Source organism: Hypanus sabinus, chromosome 2, assembly GCF_030144855.1.
Source record: "Hypanus sabinus isolate sHypSab1 chromosome 2, sHypSab1.hap1, whole genome shotgun sequence".
Taxonomy (NCBI): Eukaryota; Metazoa; Chordata; class Chondrichthyes; order Myliobatiformes; family Dasyatidae; genus Hypanus; species Hypanus sabinus.
Window position 1 is genome coordinate 157,259,375 of NC_082707.1, and position 19,967 is coordinate 157,279,341.

A 19,967-nucleotide genomic window follows, 5' to 3' on the forward strand; every position below is an offset into this window, starting at 1 on the left:
AGTCAATTGTCAATGCCATTAATAATGGTTACTTTTTAAAGCTGAATCTTTAAAAACACATCAAAAAGTCATCTATTTCAATTTACAGCTACATTTTTCAAATCAAGCCAACTTGAGGTCAAATGCAGATATGACTTTATTCAATTCTTTGTTCTCATTTTTCTCTTCCTTTACGACTTTGCCTCCTCTCACAACTAAAAGGAAATTTGATTGACAATAAAGAAAATATTAACTATTAAGTGCGAACATGAAATTAGAACACAAACCAGAATGCAGAAGGAATTCAGTATTTAATATGTACCTTTTGTTCAAGCTGGAACATTTTGAGTGTTTTCCCTTCCTTTTGAGAACTGATGAATCAAAGCTTTCAGTAGCTGCTGCAGTTGAATTATATTCTGATCAAGATCCATTGTTTTCTTCTTGTTATCTAACTGTTCCTGAAAAATGTTAGATCGAGCGAAAACTTATTCAATCATGAATTTAGAGCAAGTCTGCTGTTTTGTACAGCTAATCTTCTGCAAACAAAATTCTGATTAAAAACATCTGATTGTTGGGAAATCCTGATGGATTAGCATCTGACTTATTGATTATTTGGCCAAATGTGAATTGTGGTTAAGAGTGAGAGAGGTATGTGGCCAGAGATAGGGTGTCTGGACTACAGCCAGACCTAATGCCAGAATCAGAACATCTGGAGTCACATGTGGATTTGAAGCACAGGTCTGAAATGGGATCCGGAATGCCAAGATAGCCGTAATTATTTTCACTATTAAAGGGAATTATGTTGAACTGGGAGTGTTGAAGATAGTAATAAGTAGATGTGATGACAAAGGGGGAAAAAAAATCAATTTCCCTGGCATTTTTCTTTTTTAAAGGAATAATGTTTAATCCACACACAAAGAAGCTACACGTTTGCACCTTCCCAATGCAGGATTGCTTTCTGTCTCTCACTCTTGTTACAAATCCCGTAACTGGGTCACTTACCAGCAAAGATAGAGAGGTCCGTTGAAGTCTGATGGTACTATTTTTAAAAGTATTTATTGATAAAGGGGCATAAAAATAATATCAATGCAAACATTCAGATAATATACGTCATCAATACTAAATCTAAAAGTGCAGGTATAATAATAATCAATAAGAAATAGCTCTATCGTTGTCTAGGGGATAATGTATTGTCCGATGGAAACATAACAGTCACTGTTAGTTCATTCCAGCTGCAGCATTTTGGGTTTAAGAGAGAGATGGTTTAACTTGCCCAGGTCTTTTATGATGCCAATCCGCTGAGTCGGGGAGTTGGTTTCCCCGTTGTTAGCTAAAAGCTGTTTTCCGTGGTACCAGCCACCAGTTCCAGCAACGGAACTGAATGCATGTGGCCTCTTTCAAATGGCTTCCTGCGATCACGGGAGTGCTAGCGTTTCTTCTGGTGCATCTGAGGAGCTGTTCCTACAGACCCACTTTTATCCCGACTCGCAGGGTCGTAGATGTCAATCAGGTTGGGGGTGATGCAATCTCTCCCTCAACCAGCCCACTTTGCCTGAGGGCGTTCACGTAGCATAGTATCTCAATCCACAAATTTGTCTCCAAGAGACAATGGCCATGTCCCGTAGCTTTACATCGCCGGGGAACAAGACATTCCGCACGTCTCTCTCTCATTTCCTGGGCCCCCTGACCCAACCCAACAGTGATTTTGCGATTCTCACAAAGGAGGGGGCTGCAGGCATAACACTCTCAATCCTGAAATCAGTTCCTTTCTTACAGTCTTAGTCCTACACAAGCTTAGCAGAATGGCTATTACAGGATGCAGAGCAAAGAAAAAGGTAAATCTCGATATTGTACAAATATAATAGCTCCAAGTGAAACTGCAATTCTGAAGCTTTCTGCAAGTTGTTCATCACTCCTGATATAAATACATTAATCTACTGGACTCCTTGTGAAGACTTGGTGCAGAGTGGGAAAGATGGAGAAGATTGAAACATTTCTAAACATTTTTGCTGAAAAATCTGCACCAACTCTGCACCAGATTCGACTTGCCAAGCTCATTCATTGAAATGGAAAGGAGCAGTTACAGAAATGCAGGTAATTCCCTTTTTTATTTTATCTTAATTCTTAGTTCTTCTTTTATCCCTCCCCAATACTTTGATTTTTTCCCCCAATCCAGGAAAAAAAATCAATGTTTTTCTTTTTCACTTTTAATAGTTTGAAATATTTGTGAATTTCATAAATTCACATTCAAATTTCCTTTAAGAACCAGCAAGCATTTGATTTACGATCTTAACACCTACTAATGCATTTCCAGGATACAGCAGTTTGATGATAGACGACTCTTGAGGACAATAGACAATAGGTGCAGGAGTAGGCCATTCGGCCCTTCTAGCCAGCACCGCCATTCACTGTGATCATGGCTGATCATACACAATCAGTACCCCGTTCCTGCCCTCTCCCCATATCCCTTGACCCTGCTATCTATAAGAGCTCTATCTCTCTTGAATGCATCCAGAGGCTTGGCCTCCACTGCCTTCTGGGGCAGAGCATTTCACATATCCACCACTCTCTGGATGAAAACGTTTTTCCACATCTGTTTTAAATGGCCTACCCCTTATTCTTAAACTGTGGTCTCTAGTTCTGGACTCGCCCATCAGTAGGAACATGCTTCCTGCCTCCAGTGTGTCCAATCCCTTAATAATCTTATATGTTTCAATCAGATCCCCTCTCATCCTTCTAAATTCCAGTGTATACAAGCCCAGTCGCTCCAATCTTTCAACATATGACAGTCCCGCCATTCCGGGAATTAACCTTGTGAACCTATGCTGCACTCCCTCAATAGCAAGAATGTCCTTCCTCAAATTTGGAGACCAAAACTGCACACGATACTCCAGGTGGGGTCTCACCAGGACCCTGTACAGCTGCAGAAGGACCTCTTTATTCCTATACTCAGTTCCTCTTGTTATAAAAGCCAGCATGCCATTAGCTTTCTTCACTGCCTGCTGTACCTGCATGCTTGCTTTCATTGACTGATGTACAAGAACACCTAGATCTCGTACTTCCCCTTTTCCCAACTTGACTCCATTTAGATAGTAATCTGCCTTCCTGTTCTTGCCACCAAAGTGGATAACCTCACATTTATCCACATTAAACTGCATCTTCCATACATTTGCCCACTCACCCAACCTGTCCAAGTCACCCTGCATTCTTATAACATCCTCCTGATATTTCACAGTGCCACCCAGCTTTGTGTCATCAGCAAATTTGCTAATGTTACTTTTAATCCCTTCATCTAAATTAGTGTATATTGTAAACAGCTGTGGTCCCAGCACCGAAGCTTGTGGTACCCCACTGGTCACAGCCTGCCATTCCGAAAGGGACCTGTTAATCACTACTGTTTCCTGTCAGCCAGCTAATTTTCAGTCCATGTCATTACTCTGCCCCCTATACCATGTGCCCTAATTTTGTCCACTAATCTCCTATGTGGGACTTTATCAAAAGCTTTCTGGAAGTCCAGGTACACTACATCCACTGGCTCTCCCTTGTCCATTTTCATAGTTACATCCTCAAAAAACTCCAGAAGATTAGTCAAGCATGATTTTCTGTTCATAAATCCATGCTGACTTGGACTGATCCTTCTACTGCTATCCAAATGTGTCGCAATTTCCTCTTTCATAATTAACTCCAGCATCTTTCCCACCAGGCTATTATAATTCCCTGTTTTCTCTCTCCCTCCTTTCTTGAAAAGTGGGACAACATTAGCCACCCTCCAATCAGCAGGAACTGTTCCTGAATCTATAGAACATTGGAAAATGATTACCAATGCATCCACGATTTCTAGAGCCACCTCTTTAAGTACCCTGGGATGCAGACCATCAGGTCCCGGGAACTTATCAGCCTTCAGACTCAGTCTATCCAACACCACTTCTTGCCTAATATAAATCTCCTTCAGTTCATCCTTTACCCTAGTTCCTTTGGCCACTATTACATCTGGGAGATTGTTTGTGTCTTCCCTAGTGAAGACAGATCGAAAGTACCTGTTCAACTCATCTGCCATTTCCTTGTTCCCCATAATAAATTCACCCATTTGTCTTCAATGGCCCAATTTTGGTCTTAACTATTTTTTTGCTATTCACATACCTAAAGAAGCTTTTATTATCCTCCTTTATATTCTTGGCTAGTTTACCTTCATACCTAATTTTTTCTTGGCATTTTGCCTTTTTTGTTATCTTCTATTGCTCTTTAAAAGCTTCCCAGTCCTCCGGTTTCCCGCTCATCTTTGCTATGTTATACTTCTCTTTTATTTTTATACTGCCCTTTACTTCCCTCGTCAGCCACGGCTGCCCCTTACTCCCCTTAGGATCTTTCTCCCTCTTTGGAATGAACTGATCCTGCACCTTCTACATTATTCCCAGAAATACCTGCCATTTTTGTTCCACTGTCTTCCCTGCTAGGGTATTATTCCATTGAACTTTGGCCAGCTCCTCCCTTATAGCTCCATAATTCCCTTTGTTCAACTGTAATACTGACACATCCAATTTTCCCTTCTCTTTCTTAAATTGTAGGTTAAAACATATCATATTATGGTCACTTCCTCCTAATGGTTCCTTTACCTCAAGGTCCCTGATCAAATCCGGTTCATTGCACAACACTAAATCTAGAATTGCCTTCTCCCTGGTAGGCTCCAGTACAAGCTGTTCTAAGAATCCATCTCGGAGGCACTCCACAAACTCCCTTTCTTGGGATCCAGTACCATTCTGATTCTCCCAGTCTACCTACACGTTGAAATCCCCCTTGACAACTGTATCATTACCTTTGCGACATGCCAATTTTAACTCTTCGTTCAACTTACACCCTACATCCAGACTGCTGTTTGGGGGCCTGTAGATAACTCCCATTAGGGTCTTTCTACTCTTAGAATTTCTCAGTTCTATCCCCAGATCTACATCCCCAGATTCTATGTCCCCCCTCACAAGGGACTGAATACCATTCCTCACCAACAGAGCCACCCCACCCCCTCTGCCAGTCAGTCTGTCCTTTCAATAAGATGTATAACCTTGAATATTCATTTCCCAGGCCCTGTCTGCTTGAAGCCATGTCTCAGTTATTCCCACAACATCGTACTTGCCAATTTCCAACTGAGCCTCAAGCTCATCTACTTTATTCCTTATACTTCGTGCATTCATATAATTCATTTTAATTCGGTACTCCCCTCTCCTTTCATATCAATTCCTATTTCACTTGGCCATACTGTATGATCTCTTCTTGAGCTTTTTACTCCATTGATTCTGTTGTCCTTTTTAACTTTTCTTATTTTTACTTTAACTCCATCCTTATATTTCCAGTTCATCCCCTCCCCCCCACTACTTAGTTTAAACACATCCGTGTTGCAGTGGTAAACCTGTCTGCCAGAATGCTGGTCCCCCGCCTATTAAGGTGCAACCCATCCCTTTTGTACAATTCATCCCTACCCCAAAACAGATCCCAGTGGTCCAAGAATGTAAATCCTTGCAATGTAAGGACTCACTCCATTTTAGATGGTAATTGACTTTTTACAGTTACTTGTCAACGTATGGGGCTATTTGGCTTGTATTCGATGGTCTACTTCTGCACCTATTGTCTATTGTATTCAGTTATGTAATTATTTGGAACATAAGCTAATGTCATTTTACTCATCAAGATTCCTACACACTTACTCCTGAAACTTCATTATTTTCAACAATCCCATCTTTTATAGTTCTTGCTATTTCTGCTTGAATAATGTTCAAATATTCTTGAGCCTGTTAAAATAAAAACATTGCAAAATTTTCAACATGAAAATAATTCAAGAAAAAATGATATTTATAGAATGTGAATATTCAACAGCTGAGATTAAATCTGCTGATATACATTATCATGCACCAATTTTGTAGCAGTTCCTCAAAACTGAACCAAACAATTCTGCTACAATGCAAGATTTAAAAAACACAAATGATTACATCAATCCTCAATTCTGTCTTCCATATTCCCTGACAAGGAAGCTCTTTGCAAGCTCTTTCTCTAATCCCAGTTAAGAGTAGATATTTCTTTTAAAAAAAAATGTAAATATTATTTATGCAAGATGCTGACAAAGCCAGTACTTGTTTATCCCGAAATGGCCTGAATTGAGAAGGCAGTTAAGAATCAACCACTTTCGTGGATTTGGAATGACGCATATGGGGGAAGGACAGTATTTTTTTCTCTTTGAAAGACAAACAAATGGCCTTTAACAACATCCAGATGTTTTACAGTGACTATTACAGTTATTACATTTTAAATTTCAGAACCATTCATGTCACTATCAAATACAAACATCTTTGGATCAATGGTTTTAGCCTCCAAATGTTAGCCAATAACCTAATTATGCTACCATATTAAAAGTTGCTAGACAGCCTCCATCTAGTTAAATGTCAGCTTTTTTTTCTTTATACAGGAAGACAGCATCAATCCAGTTGGCCTGGCTTAGTAGATTTAAGATCAGTGCTATTGCTATGACTGTACTTTCTCTTGTCTCACTTCCAGTGATTCCAGATACTTTTCTTACTGGAAAGCAGAACTTAACTACTTAAGAACTTATCACACCAAAGTTTAAAACAAGCTCTGCATTTAAAATCTGTTACTCCAGATACGCTGATTTTACTTTTTCTTTTGCTTACTTTACACTAAAGAATATACAATTTAGGAACATCTGAACATAAAACAAATAAACAAAATCAGTGCAGACACCTAGTGCAGATAATGGACTGCCTTCATACAACGCTACTGACGATTGCATCCTTCAAATCTTCATTTTCATTGGAACATTGAAAATGATTGCCGATTCCTTCACATTCTTCATTGCTCATAGCTTGAAGTAGTGAAATAGTTTCATTTTCACCCCAGGCCATTTATAGCATCTCCAAGCCTGAATGCTTGAAACTGCAGCGAGCAAAACAGTTCTGAACTGTCTTGCTGCTTATTTCTTGCCAACTATCAGTGCCAAAAATCACTGCTTTTTGAACACAAGCACATGCAACTAATGCTACTTAAAAATTGTTCACTCTAAGCAAGATTTAGTGTCTAACGGCCACACAAGTGTATATGTCTGACACTAGTTGGAATCCGTTCAGCACCAGTGTCCTGCACCAAGAGGCACAGTATCCCAAATAAACAAAGGGAATCATGGCTATATTCGTGATTAGTTTTTGTTACTTAGTACAAATAAGCGGCTGCCCTAATTAAGTGATGGCCCAATTAACTGGAATCCATTGTACAGCATACAGCACAAAAATATGAAAAATATTTAAATAACATCTGAATTGCTTAAATAAATCTATGGTTTTTCCTACATAGTAAAGTAGTTAATAACAAAGTATTTAATATCATACATTACATTTTACCTCGTTTAGGTTGGTTACAACTTCCTGTGCCTCATTCTGTTCAGTCTTCAGTTTTATTGATGTTTCGCTTAATTGAGTTTTAAGCTGCAAGTAAAACCAAGGTAGAATTTTGTTTAGTTAATCTGGTACCATTTGTCAGTCATTCTCTGCTCTACCAAAAACACTGTTCTCTTCATAAGGGACATTGCTGTTGGTGGCCAAGCACTGGTTTTTGGTACCTCAACCTTCTATCACTTACACAGCTCTGTACACTAACCAGTTGGTATACAGACTGCAGTGGGGGGGGGGGGGGGGGCAGAAAAACTAAAACTCAACTAAATTTGGCTGATACACGTTTTAATAATTTGCATTACTGTGCAAGCCTTAGGCACCCTAGATTTTCTATATAAATTTTGTTTTAGATTTTTATTTGTTTTTCTTATTAATTTTAGAAAATTAAGTGCTAGAGAATTTTTTTTGTACTTCATTAAAGAAAACAGACAATTTTTCAAATAATTTTTCAGGTCACAGATATCTCAGTGGGTGAGCATCTGGGGGACAGTGATCACCGCTCCCTGGCCTTCAGCATTATCATGGAAAAGGATAGAATCAGAGAGGACAGGAAAATTTTTAATTGGGGAAGGGCAAATTATGAGGCTATAAGGCTGGAACTTACGGGTGTACGGGATCATGTTTTTGCAGGGAAATGTACCATGGACATGGGGTCGATGTTTAGGGATCTCTTGCAGGATGTTAGGGATAAATTTCTCCCGGTGAGGAAGATAAAGAATGGTAGGGTGAAGGAACCATGGGTGACAAGTGGGGTGGAAGAAGGCAGGATACATGAGGTTTCGGAAGCAAGGATCAGATGGGTCTATTGAGGAATATAGGGTAGCAAGAAAGGAGCAAAAGAAGGGGACATGAGAAGGCCTTGGCGAGTAGGGTAAAGGAAAACCCTAAGATATTCTTAAATTATGTGAAGAACAAAAGGATGACAGGAGAGAAGGTAGGACCGATTAGAGATAAAAGTGGGAAGATGTGCCTGGAGGCTGTGGAAGTGAATGAGGTACTCAATAAATACTTCTCTTCACTTTTCACCAATGAGAGGGAACTTGATGAGGACAATATGAGTGAGGTTGATGTTCTGGAGCATGTTGATATTAAGGGAGAAGAGGTGTTGGAGTTGTTAAAAAACATTAGGACAGATAAGACCCCAGGGCCTGACGGAATATTCCCCAGGCTGCTCCACGAGGCAAGGGAAGAGATTGCTGAGCCTCTGGCTAGGATCTTTATGTCCTCGTTGTCCACAGGAATAGTACTGGAGGATTGGAGGGAGACAAATGTTATCCCCTTGTTCAAAAAGGGTAGTAGGGATAGTTTGGGTATTTATAGACCAGTGAGCCTTACGTCTGTGGTGGGAAAACTGTTGGAAAAGATTCTTCAAGATAGGATCTATGGGCATTTAGAGAATCGTGGTCTGATCAGGGACAGTCAGCATGGCTTTGTGAAGGGCGGATCATGTCTAACAAGCCTGATAGTGCTCTTTGAGGAGGTGACCAGGCATATAGATGACAGTAGTGCAGTGGATGTGATCTACATGGATTTTAGTAAGGCATTTGACAAGGTACCACACAGTAGGCTTATTCAGGAAGTCAGAAGTCATGAGATCCAGGGAAGTTGGCCAGGTGGATTCAGAATTGGCTTGCCTGCAGAGGGTCGCAGTGGAGGGAGTACATTCTGACTGGAGGGTTGTGACCAGTGGTGTCCCACAGGGATTGGTTCTGGGACCTCTACTTTTCGTGATTTTTATTAACGACCTGGATGTTGGGGTAGAAGGGTGGGTTGGCAAGTTTGCAGGCGACACAAAGGTTGATGGTTTTGTGGATAGTGTAGAGGATTGTCAAAGATTGCAGAGAGACATTGATAGAATTCAGAAGTGGGCCCAGAAGTGGCAGATGGAGTTCAACCTGGAGAAGTATGAGGTGGTACACTTTGGAAGGACAAACTCCAAGGCAGAGTACAAAGTAAATGGCAGGATACTTGGGAGTGTGGAGGAGCAGAGGGATCTGGGGGTACTTATCCACAGATCCCTGAAAGTTGCCTCACAGGTAGATAGGGTAGTTAAGCAAGCTTATGGGGTGTTAGCTTTCATAAATCGAGGGATAGAGTTTAAGAGTCATGAGGTAATGATGCAGCTCTATAAAACTCTAGTTAGGCCACACTTGGAGTACTGTGTCCAGTTCTGCTCACCTCACTATAGGAAGGATGTGGAAGCATTGGAAAGGGTACAGAGGAGATTTACCAGGATGCTGCCTGGTTTAGATTATGATCAGAGATTAAGGAAGCTAGGGGTTTTACTCTAAGGAAGCTAGGGGAGAGGAGGAGGATGAAAGGAGACATGATCAAGGTATACAAGATATTAAGAGGAATAGATAGAGTGGACAGCCAGCGCCTCTTCCCCAGGGCACCAGTGCTCAATGCAAGACACAAGGTGGTCATCCTGCATCAGCAAGGTCTCAAGCAGAAACTTCACAGCAGGCAGAAGTTTGAAGATGAGCTGTCCAAGCTCTTCTGAAAAAGCACAAAGAAACCAACAAATTTGAGGACCAGAGTTGAAGTGGTTGGCCATGGAAACTGAGTACAGCAGATGACAGATTCATCAAACGGACATCCTTTCTAAATCAGAAATAGTCCAGCACTGCTATCAGCTCTGAACTCACAGAAACCACTGGAACCCAAGCACACAGCTCTGCAGTCCAGAGAAGTCTTGAAAGAAGTGATCTTCATGGAAGAGTTGCTGCCAGGAAGCCATTCCGAAGTGGAAACAAAACCAGGAGGCTCACCTACGCACATGCAGAAGTATGGAACAAATGTTATAGACTGACACTCAAAATTTGAAATTTTGGCTCAAGGAGCCAAAGGAGGCAGTGTGTCTGTAGAACAGCTGGAGTGCACTATATGGATGAGTGTCTGCAGCAAACAGTGAAGTATCCAGAGGTTCCTTAAAGGTTTGGGGCTGCAGTTCTGCAAATGGACTTGATGATCTGGTCAGAATGGGGTCCTCAATGCTGAAGTACAAGCAGATTCTCATCTATCACTCAATACCATCAAAAAGATGTCTGATTGGTCCCAACTTCATTCTGCAGCAGAACAATGATCCCAAACACAAGGTAGGTCAAGAACTACCTTCAGTGAAAAGAACAAGGAGTTCTTCAATGAGCGGTATGGCCTCCACATAGGTGGACAACCCAAGTCTGCAGGAGAACTGTGGCAAATACTTCAAGATGCTTGGAGCAACCTACCAGGCGATGTTCTTATAAAACTGCACGACAGTGTACCTAAGAGAATTGATGCAGTTTTAAAGGCAATGGTTGGTCACATCAAATATTGATTTGATTTAGTTTTTTTTTTACTGTTCACTTTTCTTTATAGTAATTTTTTGATATTTGGAAACTTCCCATTTATTTTTGAAAACACCTTCACTTTACAGATTTTTTTTTTATTTTTAAAAAACAGGTACCTAACACTTCAAACATGACTTTCTAAAATGCAAATAATATTGGGAATTAGTATCAGATTTTCCCCATCAAGTTAGAAACAGAGAATACAAAAGTTTTAACAAGCTAAACTTTAGCAAGGTTAAGGAAGCATTTAACAGAAGCTCAGTCAAACTTACATAGAGTATAATGTACTTCATTTAGTAAAAAATGAACTAGTTAATTCCCCTTTTGCAGTTTTTACCCATTTACTGTGATCTGACACCTTCTTTCAACTCTGGGTATTTTGCTTGTGATTGTATGTCCTGGATCGTGCTAGATCATAATTATATGAGCTGTGTGTGACTATTTGCACCATGGCCCCAGAGGAACAATGTTTCATTTATCTGTATATGTGTGTATGGTTGAATGACAATAAACTTGAACTTAATCCTGTTTTAAAAAAAATCAAATTCTACTTATTAAGAAATACCTTTTTTCTTTCTATTGCTACAGGTTTTAATAATAAAACCATGGAACTATACAGTACAGAAACAGACCCTACAGCCTAACTTGTCCATGCCTGCCAAGTTACCCAAATGCTAATCCCATTTGCCTGTTTGGCCTATCTCCCTCAAAACCATTTCTATCCATGTACTCACCTTTTAAAAGTCAATGTCAGTGCTTGTTCTATTTATCCATCACTCCCTATGTGAAAGTTGGCTCTATGGATCCTTCTAAATCTCCCCCCCCCCCCCCACTTTAAAACCATGCCCTCTTGTTCTGGACTCCCCTTGACTGTCTATTCAATTTGCCCATGCCCCTTATGATTTCATAAAACTCTCACCCCTCGACCTCCAATGCTCCGGGGGTGGGGGGGAGTGAAATGTCCTTGTCTATCCAGCTTCTTTTTATTCCTCAAACTCTCTAGTCCTGGCAACATCATCAGTTGTTTTTCCCCCTTTTTTTGCAGATTTTCCAGTTTAATGATACTCTTCGTATAGCTGAATGACCAGAACTGAATGCAGTATTCCAAATGTGGAATTATGTGACAAGTGTTCATCATTTAGCTGAACACACTGGATTTTAACATACAAAATATGGTTAGTAAATTTGGGATGATACTAAAATTAGGTGGTATCATTGCCGGTGATGAAAGTCAAAGATTGCTGGGGTGGGGGTTGGGATCTTCATTAGTAGGTAAGTGGGCCAAAATTGGCAAATTACTTTCAATTAAAATAAGTGAAAAGTGATGCATTTTAGTAAGTCAAATCAGGGTAGGACTTACACAGTGCCTGTTTGGGGAACATTGTGGGACAGAGGAACCGATTAAAACAGGTGCAGGTGCATCGTTTGCTGAAAGCAGTGTCACAAGCAGACAGGGAGATGAAGGCATTTCATTATTCAGGGTATTGAGTATAGTAGAGACATTCTATTGGATCTGTACAAGACTCTTGAGACCACACTTGGAGAACTGTACAGATTTGGTTCCCCCTGTTATAGGAAAGACATCATTATACCAGAGAGAGCACAGAGAAGATCTGGAAGGATGCTGCCAGAACTTAAAGTCCTGAGGTATGGGGAGTGGCTAGGACTTTAGTCCTTGGAAAACAGAAGATTGAGGGATGACTTTACAGAGGTGTACAAAATCATGAAGGTTACAGATAGGATGATTGCACAGTATCTTTTTCGCAGGGAGAAGGGAGATGAGAAACTAAAGGACACAAGTTGAAGATGTGAAATATTTAAAAAGGACCAGAAGGGGCAGCTTCTTCACACAGTGGTTAGCGCATATGCAAAATGAGCTGCCAGGAAAAGTGGTACGACAACAACATTCGAAAGACATTTGTACAGTACATGCAAAGGAGAGGTTTGGAGGGATATTGGCAAACCTGGGCCAATGGAACTAGCTTGGAGGGCACCATGGATGAGTTGGGCTTAAGGGCCCATTTCTATATTGTATTACTTCAGGATTTTAATGGCCTTACTAGCATCTTGTAAATTTGTAACAATTCCCATACTCAATATCCTAACCAATGGAGACTAAATGCTTTCCTCCCATCACCTCGCCTATGTTACCACGTTCAAGGAAGTTATACCCACTTCACTGAATCTCTCCATTCTACAACATTCCGCTACCATTTACTCTGCAAGTACTGACCTGGTTTGTCTTACCAAAATTCAACACTTCATATTTATCCCAATTTAAATCCCAAGTGCCATTCCTCAGCCCTGTTGCTCAAGATCCCATCTTCTTCACTGTCCATTATACCACCAAATTTAGTGTCATCCGAAGTTGTACTGATCATGTCAATCATGTTCTCAAGGAGACGGTTTATGCAATTGACCAACAAGGATCCAGCATAACACTGGTCACAGGCCTCCACTACGGAGAAACAACCCTCTGTCACCATCTGGTGTCTTATTCTGTCACAAGGCTATTTTGAATCGAATGGTTAGTTTGCCCCAAATCCCATATGATCTAACTTTCTGGACCAGCCTATAATGCAGTGCCTTATCAAAAGCTTTGTTGAGGTCTATGTAAGAAATGTCTACTGCGCTACTCTGTCACTTCTTCAAAAAGTTCAATCAAATCTGTGAGATACAATTTCCCATGACCAAAACCATACAAACTATCCTTAATCAGTGCTTGGCTTTCTAATACCATCCAACAACATATCAAACATGGATGTTAAGCTTTCTGGGCTGCTGTTCCCAGGCTTTTGCTTGTGGCCTTTCTTGAATAAAGGTACAACACTGTAGCCTTTCTTAAAGAAAAGCACAATATTTAGTATTGAATAAAGGCACATCAGTCACCCTTCAATTTTTCAGCATCTCAACCATGCCTATTGATGATACAAACATCTCTACTAGGAGACTCACAATTTCTTCTCTAGCTTCCTACAATGTCCCAGGGTGCATGTGATCAAGTCTTGGGGATTTATTAACCTATGGGTTTTAAGACTTCTAGTATCTCTGCTTACGTAATGAGGGTTCTCCAAGATATCACTATTAATTTCCCCAGGCTCTTCAGCAACCATGCATTTCTCATGGCAAATAAAGAGAAGATATATTAGTATTGGATCCCAAACCAATCCTGTGGCTGTACACATTGAAAACCTCATTAACTAGGGAGAGGATAGGGCTCCCTCCAGATCACTCTTTTGTACTAAATATATTTACAGAATTTTAGGATTTTCTTTTAACTTATCGGTGAAAGTTACAACTTTTTTTGCCCTCCTGATTTCCCTCTTCAGGTGTTTATACTCTTGAAAGGATTAATTTGATCCCAGCTGCCTATACCTGACAAACAGCTCTTTTAACTCCTGCCAGCCTCATCTTTCACTCTACTGGGAACATAAGCTATCTCACTTCTAAAAGTCTCATTTGCCATATGTCCCTTTTCAAGCAAACAGCCTGCCATGATTAATTTTTGAAAGTGCCTGTTTAATATCAAAATTGGCATTGCCGATTTAATTTTGTTTAAAATGTTATTGAACTACACCCTGATTACGAATGTTCACATTGGGCAACATTAGGTGTGATTTTACTTCCAATGAAAACAGGTCACAGTTTAAATGCAACTACAAATGTGTTGAATCATCTCATCAAATGTGATATGTTTATTCTTATCAAAGAATTTAACTCCATTTACACTTGATGTATTAATTGGAAGGCAAATCAGTACAGGGCATGAAAATAAACAAAAACAGCAGATGCCGCAGATCCTAAATGAAAATAAAAACAGCCAGAAGAATTCCGATCAGACAGCATCTAGGGAAAGATGTTGCATCATCTGCAGATCTTTGTAGCATTTCTGTTGCTCCAGGGCACAATGTGTACGAATATCCACTTACATTAAATCTATGAAACATTTTTTAGGGGGAAATGAACACAGTTACAATAACTTTCTTACCAAATTTAGTTCTTCATTCTGCTTTGTTGCTTCAGCACAAGAATCATCAAGTTTTTTCTGTAACTCAGTCAACAGAACTTTGAGCTGAAATGATATTTAAAACCTAGTTTAATCTGTGTCTGGGATGATTGCACAAATATTTAAAATAGGTTAAAATATTGTTGCAGCTTTAAGCCTTTTTGATTGTTGTGATAGAAGTTACTTTTAAACATGAGAAGTTCAGACATTGCAGTTCGGTTAATTTTCTGCAGTTGTAACGATCCTAAAACAAGTCTATACTTCAGTAAAGTAGATGAAAATAGCAGGCCATGAAGACAGCTGACTAAAATACGACTCACTTCTCTGACTTCAGTTACACAAGTGGCTCTCTCCATTTCCACCCTTTCCAATTCAGATGCAAGATGATTGTTCCTTTTTGTAAGCTGCAAGAATTATATTGGTTTTAATGTGAATTATATGTTGAAGGCAAACAAATTTTAAAAATCATTTACTTAACAGGACAGATTACTACCAAATCACTGCTCTCACAGCTGTTACATTCGAAGCACAATAACTAATTATACAAGATGGACCTGCTTCAAGGATCAGAATTCAATGCAATACCACTAGATGATCTTAAACATAAACTGCACACAAGGAACCAAATTATTTTTGTCCATTAACTCATGGTATTTTTTCTTTCAATAACAGTCAAACACCACCTTGCTTTTCTTTTGCATTTTAAAAAATGTTGTTATGCCTGCACGATAATGCTACAGTACCACACAGTAACAAATTTCATGAGTACTGTCAATGACAATAAACCTCATTCTGATTCTATCCCACTCACTACACCATTTGGACATCTCATGGACCCATACCCTCTAAGCATAATATTCATTCGCTTGCACACAAAGCAGTCAACCTTAGTGGGGATGATTACAATTACATAAGAAGCCTGGCTCACAGACGGTGACATCTTGAATCTTATTGAAGTCCCATACCAAGCTTTAATTCCAAAATTTGCCTGATGTAAGCTATTGCAGTTAACATGTGGCTACCACTAAAAATAAATAAATAAATAATTACACCTTGCATCTTCTCCCTTTCTTCAGAAAACCTCTCTTAAATCATCTACCCTACTTCCCCACCTCTAAACTTAGCCTCTTTGAAATAAAAAATATTCCAGATCTCACCCCAAAAAACTTATTCACAGGTATTATACTCCCTTTCCTTTATCTTTTGCAATAGACAACTCCTGGCAACAGCCTTAAATCCATCCACTTTACCTTATCCACACCCCTCCCCCTTCCCCCCCCGCCATTGGTTCACCAATCACCCTGGCACCCATCTCAACACACTGTTTTCCCTCTTTGTACTGACCATTTCCCCTCTCCATTCTTAGTACTGATGAAGGGTTTCAACCCAGAGTAATGACAATTCCTCCCTTCCATATGTTATTCAGCCCACTATTTCTCCACTGGATTTGCGATTTCAGTATCTACAGTCTCTGGTCTCCTAATATCAATCATCAATCTCTGTAGAAACCCATCATACATTCCCCCCACCCCAATCCTTCTGAATTTCATCTTCCTCCATGTAAAATTTTGAACCCGAACCCTTTGTTATCCTTTCTATCTGCAGTTGAATCACAATGCTCTGCATCAGTAATGCTCCCTTTTCTTTGGCCTTGTGTCCTTCAACTGCATCCTCCAAACCTCTTTTAACCCACAATGAATTTCACTCAAAAAACACTTACAGCTGTATACCGATAATACACGAAAATGCCCGCATCTATTTCCTGAAGATACACTTACACTTTCTGTTTCTGTGTTTTCGAGCTTCAATTTTCCCAATTCTTGCTCCAAAGTGTGGACTGATGACTGCGACTGAAATGTAATGCAAAGCATTAAAAAACTTGAGGAGATGAAGAACATCTTTTTAAGAGTTTAAAATTTTAATCTCATCAGCACAGCTGAAATAAACTTCACATTTTTGTTTTATTTAGACAGCGAGTTGGATAGATCTATGGAAAAAGAGGCCTACCCATTTATTGCAAGTACACAAAGGTGGTGGTGCTTGAAGGGGTGTGTAAGTAACAAGAGAATGGGACGCTACTTCTGTTGTGTTTGTTTTTTTAAAAAAAAAGATATCAAAATAAACTACTCAAAAATAAAATGTGAATCTTCTCCAGTCTTACATTCACAGTCAATGCATTCTATTACATTTCTTCAAAAACTGTTACCACTCACGTGGCCCTGTGAGTTGATACACTACTGCTTTAATCGAGGGCTTGCTCACCCAACCAGGCCTTTCCCTGTCTAGTAGCAGAAGAATCTTATACCGTGGTCCTTCCCCCATCAAACCCTTGTAGTGGCTACACAAGTTTCCATGCATCCCTCTGTATGTACTCCAGCCTGAAATGTGCCAGTCGGCACCATTCCTCAACATACATTCAATGTGCTGGAAGACCAACAAGTTTCAGGCACTATTCACTGAGTTGATGAATCTGCCAGCAGCACTTGATGTTCACCTGTATCCCCCTGGGTACTACCCACAGATCAGTGTCATGCAGCTGTTAGGGACAAAGAGTGACGCAGGCCCTCGCATATTTCTCCACACCCTCTTCACAAACTCATAGGCTGCAAGGAGGTGAGCTAATGTCTCATCTCCACTACAGTGATCCAGTGGGCAGGGCACAGTCGGACTGATGGTCTGAGTATGCAGAAAGGATCTGACTGGGAGGGCTCCTCTCACCACCAGCTAGGCAAGGTCTTGGTGCCTGTTGGTGAGATCTGGCAATGAGGTATTCTGCCAGATGGTCTGGACAGACTGCTCAGGGAACTGCATCACAGTCTCCATTGAATCCTTCTCCTGCAGTGTCTGCAGGACATTCCGTGTTGACCATGCATGATGGACTTGAAGGTAAAGGGGTTCATCCAGAAAAACTTTTCATGGACAGGTAGTGGGGAAATGTCCAGCTGACTAGGATGTTGTGCAGCAACAAGGCCAGACTCATCCTCACAACACTGAGTACAGGTAGAATCTTGGCACGTAGCTACGTCCATTGTTGACGCTGGGCTTCTGCATGATCTAGAGATTATTCAAGCCATCCTGAATGCTCTTTTTCCAACTTTGAGCACTTAAAAGTCAGTGAGTATGTCATTTTTCCCCCCAAGGTGGCTGTAAAAACACCCAAATTGTGTTATGACTTCCTGACCAAGTTAGAGCTCGGAACAGAGCATCTCCTTTGGGAGGTTGTTGTAGGGCACATAAACATTGTGTTACATCCTACAGAAAGGGCCAAGTAGCTAATTGCTCAGTGCTTGGGGGTGGGGGGGTGGGGGCATTGATCTGGGAGAGGACACTTCTCACTGCTATTGATTGGCTTATCCTACCAGTGGATGTGGAGGATCTTGCAGAAACATCGCTGTTACCAGAACATAATATTAAAAGTACGAGTCAAGTGTTATAAAGGCCATTCTTTGTTGAAACAGGAGAAAATTAGAGTAAATACTGGCAGTTTACATTCACGGGTATGGTGCTTTCATTAATCCATGATGAACACATTCAGACTTTCGATCAATATTACATTACTGACTAATCATAGAAAAGTCCATCAATTGTAAAGTAATTACAAATAAAATGAATTGCTCTTTGAAAAACATAGTCCAGAAAATGTTGCAAATTATTGGACAACAATTATTACCTGCAGTAATGCCTTCTGTGATTCTTCCAGTTTCATCTTCCACTTGCCTTCCTCTTCTTCAACACTGCTTTGCAACCTTTGCAAAATCCCTTCCTGTGGGCAAATTCATTGAAATAATTTAATTTTTTAAGAGAAAAGCACAATTTGAAGACCAAACTCTCATGTAAACAGACAGTAAGACTTACCGTTTCCGCAAGTACCGTTTTGTACTTCTCACATTCTGACTGCAACATTCCATGCATCTCTTCAGCTTCCTTTTCTTTTTGTTCCATGACCTAATTTTGAAGCATGACCAATACAACTTACACATTTAAACACATAAACACGCTGAAGTCAATTCATCAACTCAAATGCCAAGTCAGAGAGAGAGGACAAAGAACCAAGCAAATAGATTTAAGGTGTTAAAAATCAAATGCATTATTCAAAGCAAGTATGAAAGGTACTCCTTTGCAAAAAGACAACTGACCAACCAGGGTTTCAAATTCATTCCTGTTTGTAGCTCCACAGGCTCTACTTGACCAAAATATCCCAGAAATTAATAAAATACATGATGATTTTATTCACTTCTATACTTCTGTCAACTGAATAGTCTTGGCTCAGTATAATGCAAATATACTTCTCGTAGTGTGAGAAATAAATGGATACATTGTCATGGATAAAGCTCTTCAGCCAAAAAAGTCAGTGCCAACCATAAAGCTCTTTTATTCCTGCAAAATATTAATCTTAGACTAATAGACTGTTCTAACCGCAACATTGCATCCATCTCTCCATCTTCCGTTTCTTTTTGTCCCATGACCGAAATTTGAAGCATGACCAATAAATAATACAACTTGCACATTTAAACACATAAACATGTTGAGGTCAATTCATCAACTCAGAGACCGAGGGCAAAGAAACAAGAAATTCTCATTCTCATCTTTATCCATCTCCTGAATTCTATCACTTCTCTACACACAAGGGCCAATTTGGAGTGGCCAATGAATCCATCAAAGTAATTTTTCTTTAAGGAAGTGGGGACAGATTCGCAAGGTGAGTGTTCAATTTCCACACGGGCAACACCAGAAGTCAGGATTGAACACAAGTTGCCAGAGCCTGTGAGGCAAAAACATTTCGTAGTGCACTATGCTACTTGACCTTAAGCACAACATTAATTTCATAGTGCTGACAAATAGTCAAAATAAATTTAGATTAGAAACACTGATTTATAAATCATGGGTTTAAAGTAACAAAAAAATAACGGGGAACTAATTCAAGTACAAGAGAGCAACTCTCCCCTTTCAAAGAGTTCATTTGAAAATGCTGCATTGGCTGCATTTATTGTCAATCTTTTGTGGATAGCTCTTTACCTTAATCCAGGGCAATTAGAGATGGACATTAAATGTTAGCATTAATACTGATTTCTACATTTCATGAGATAAGACTATAGATACACTTAACATATTGAAAGTAATTTTATCTACACTGTCTTGGATTGAAAACATTGCAGTCCTACAGTTCAATGTATCACCAATTTTCTAATGATAGCCAAGAGC

The 19,967-nt window shown here is 39.9% G+C and overlaps 1 protein-coding gene across 6 annotated transcripts in view; it reads right to left on the bottom strand.

Moving 5' to 3' along the window:
* The window catches only part of ktn1 (kinectin 1), a 192,361-nt gene that overhangs the window by 6,740 nt on the left and 165,654 nt on the right, over positions 1-19,967 (bottom strand). For all 6 annotated transcript variants that reach the window (XM_059957483.1, XM_059957473.1, XM_059957491.1 and 3 more), the window contains 8 exons: positions 18,621-18,710; positions 18,436-18,528; positions 16,544-16,615; positions 15,086-15,169; positions 14,748-14,831; positions 7,377-7,460; positions 5,676-5,759; positions 302-437 (listed from right to left, as the gene is read on the bottom strand). In XM_059957483.1, coding sequence (XP_059813466.1) covers positions 309-437; positions 5,676-5,759; positions 7,377-7,460; positions 14,748-14,831; positions 15,086-15,169; positions 16,544-16,615; positions 18,436-18,528; positions 18,621-18,710 — 720 coding nt within the window. In that variant the 3' untranslated portion in view covers positions 302-308. The remainder of the gene's footprint in view (positions 1-301; positions 438-5,675; positions 5,760-7,376; positions 7,461-14,747; positions 14,832-15,085; positions 15,170-16,543; positions 16,616-18,435; positions 18,529-18,620; positions 18,711-19,967) is intronic.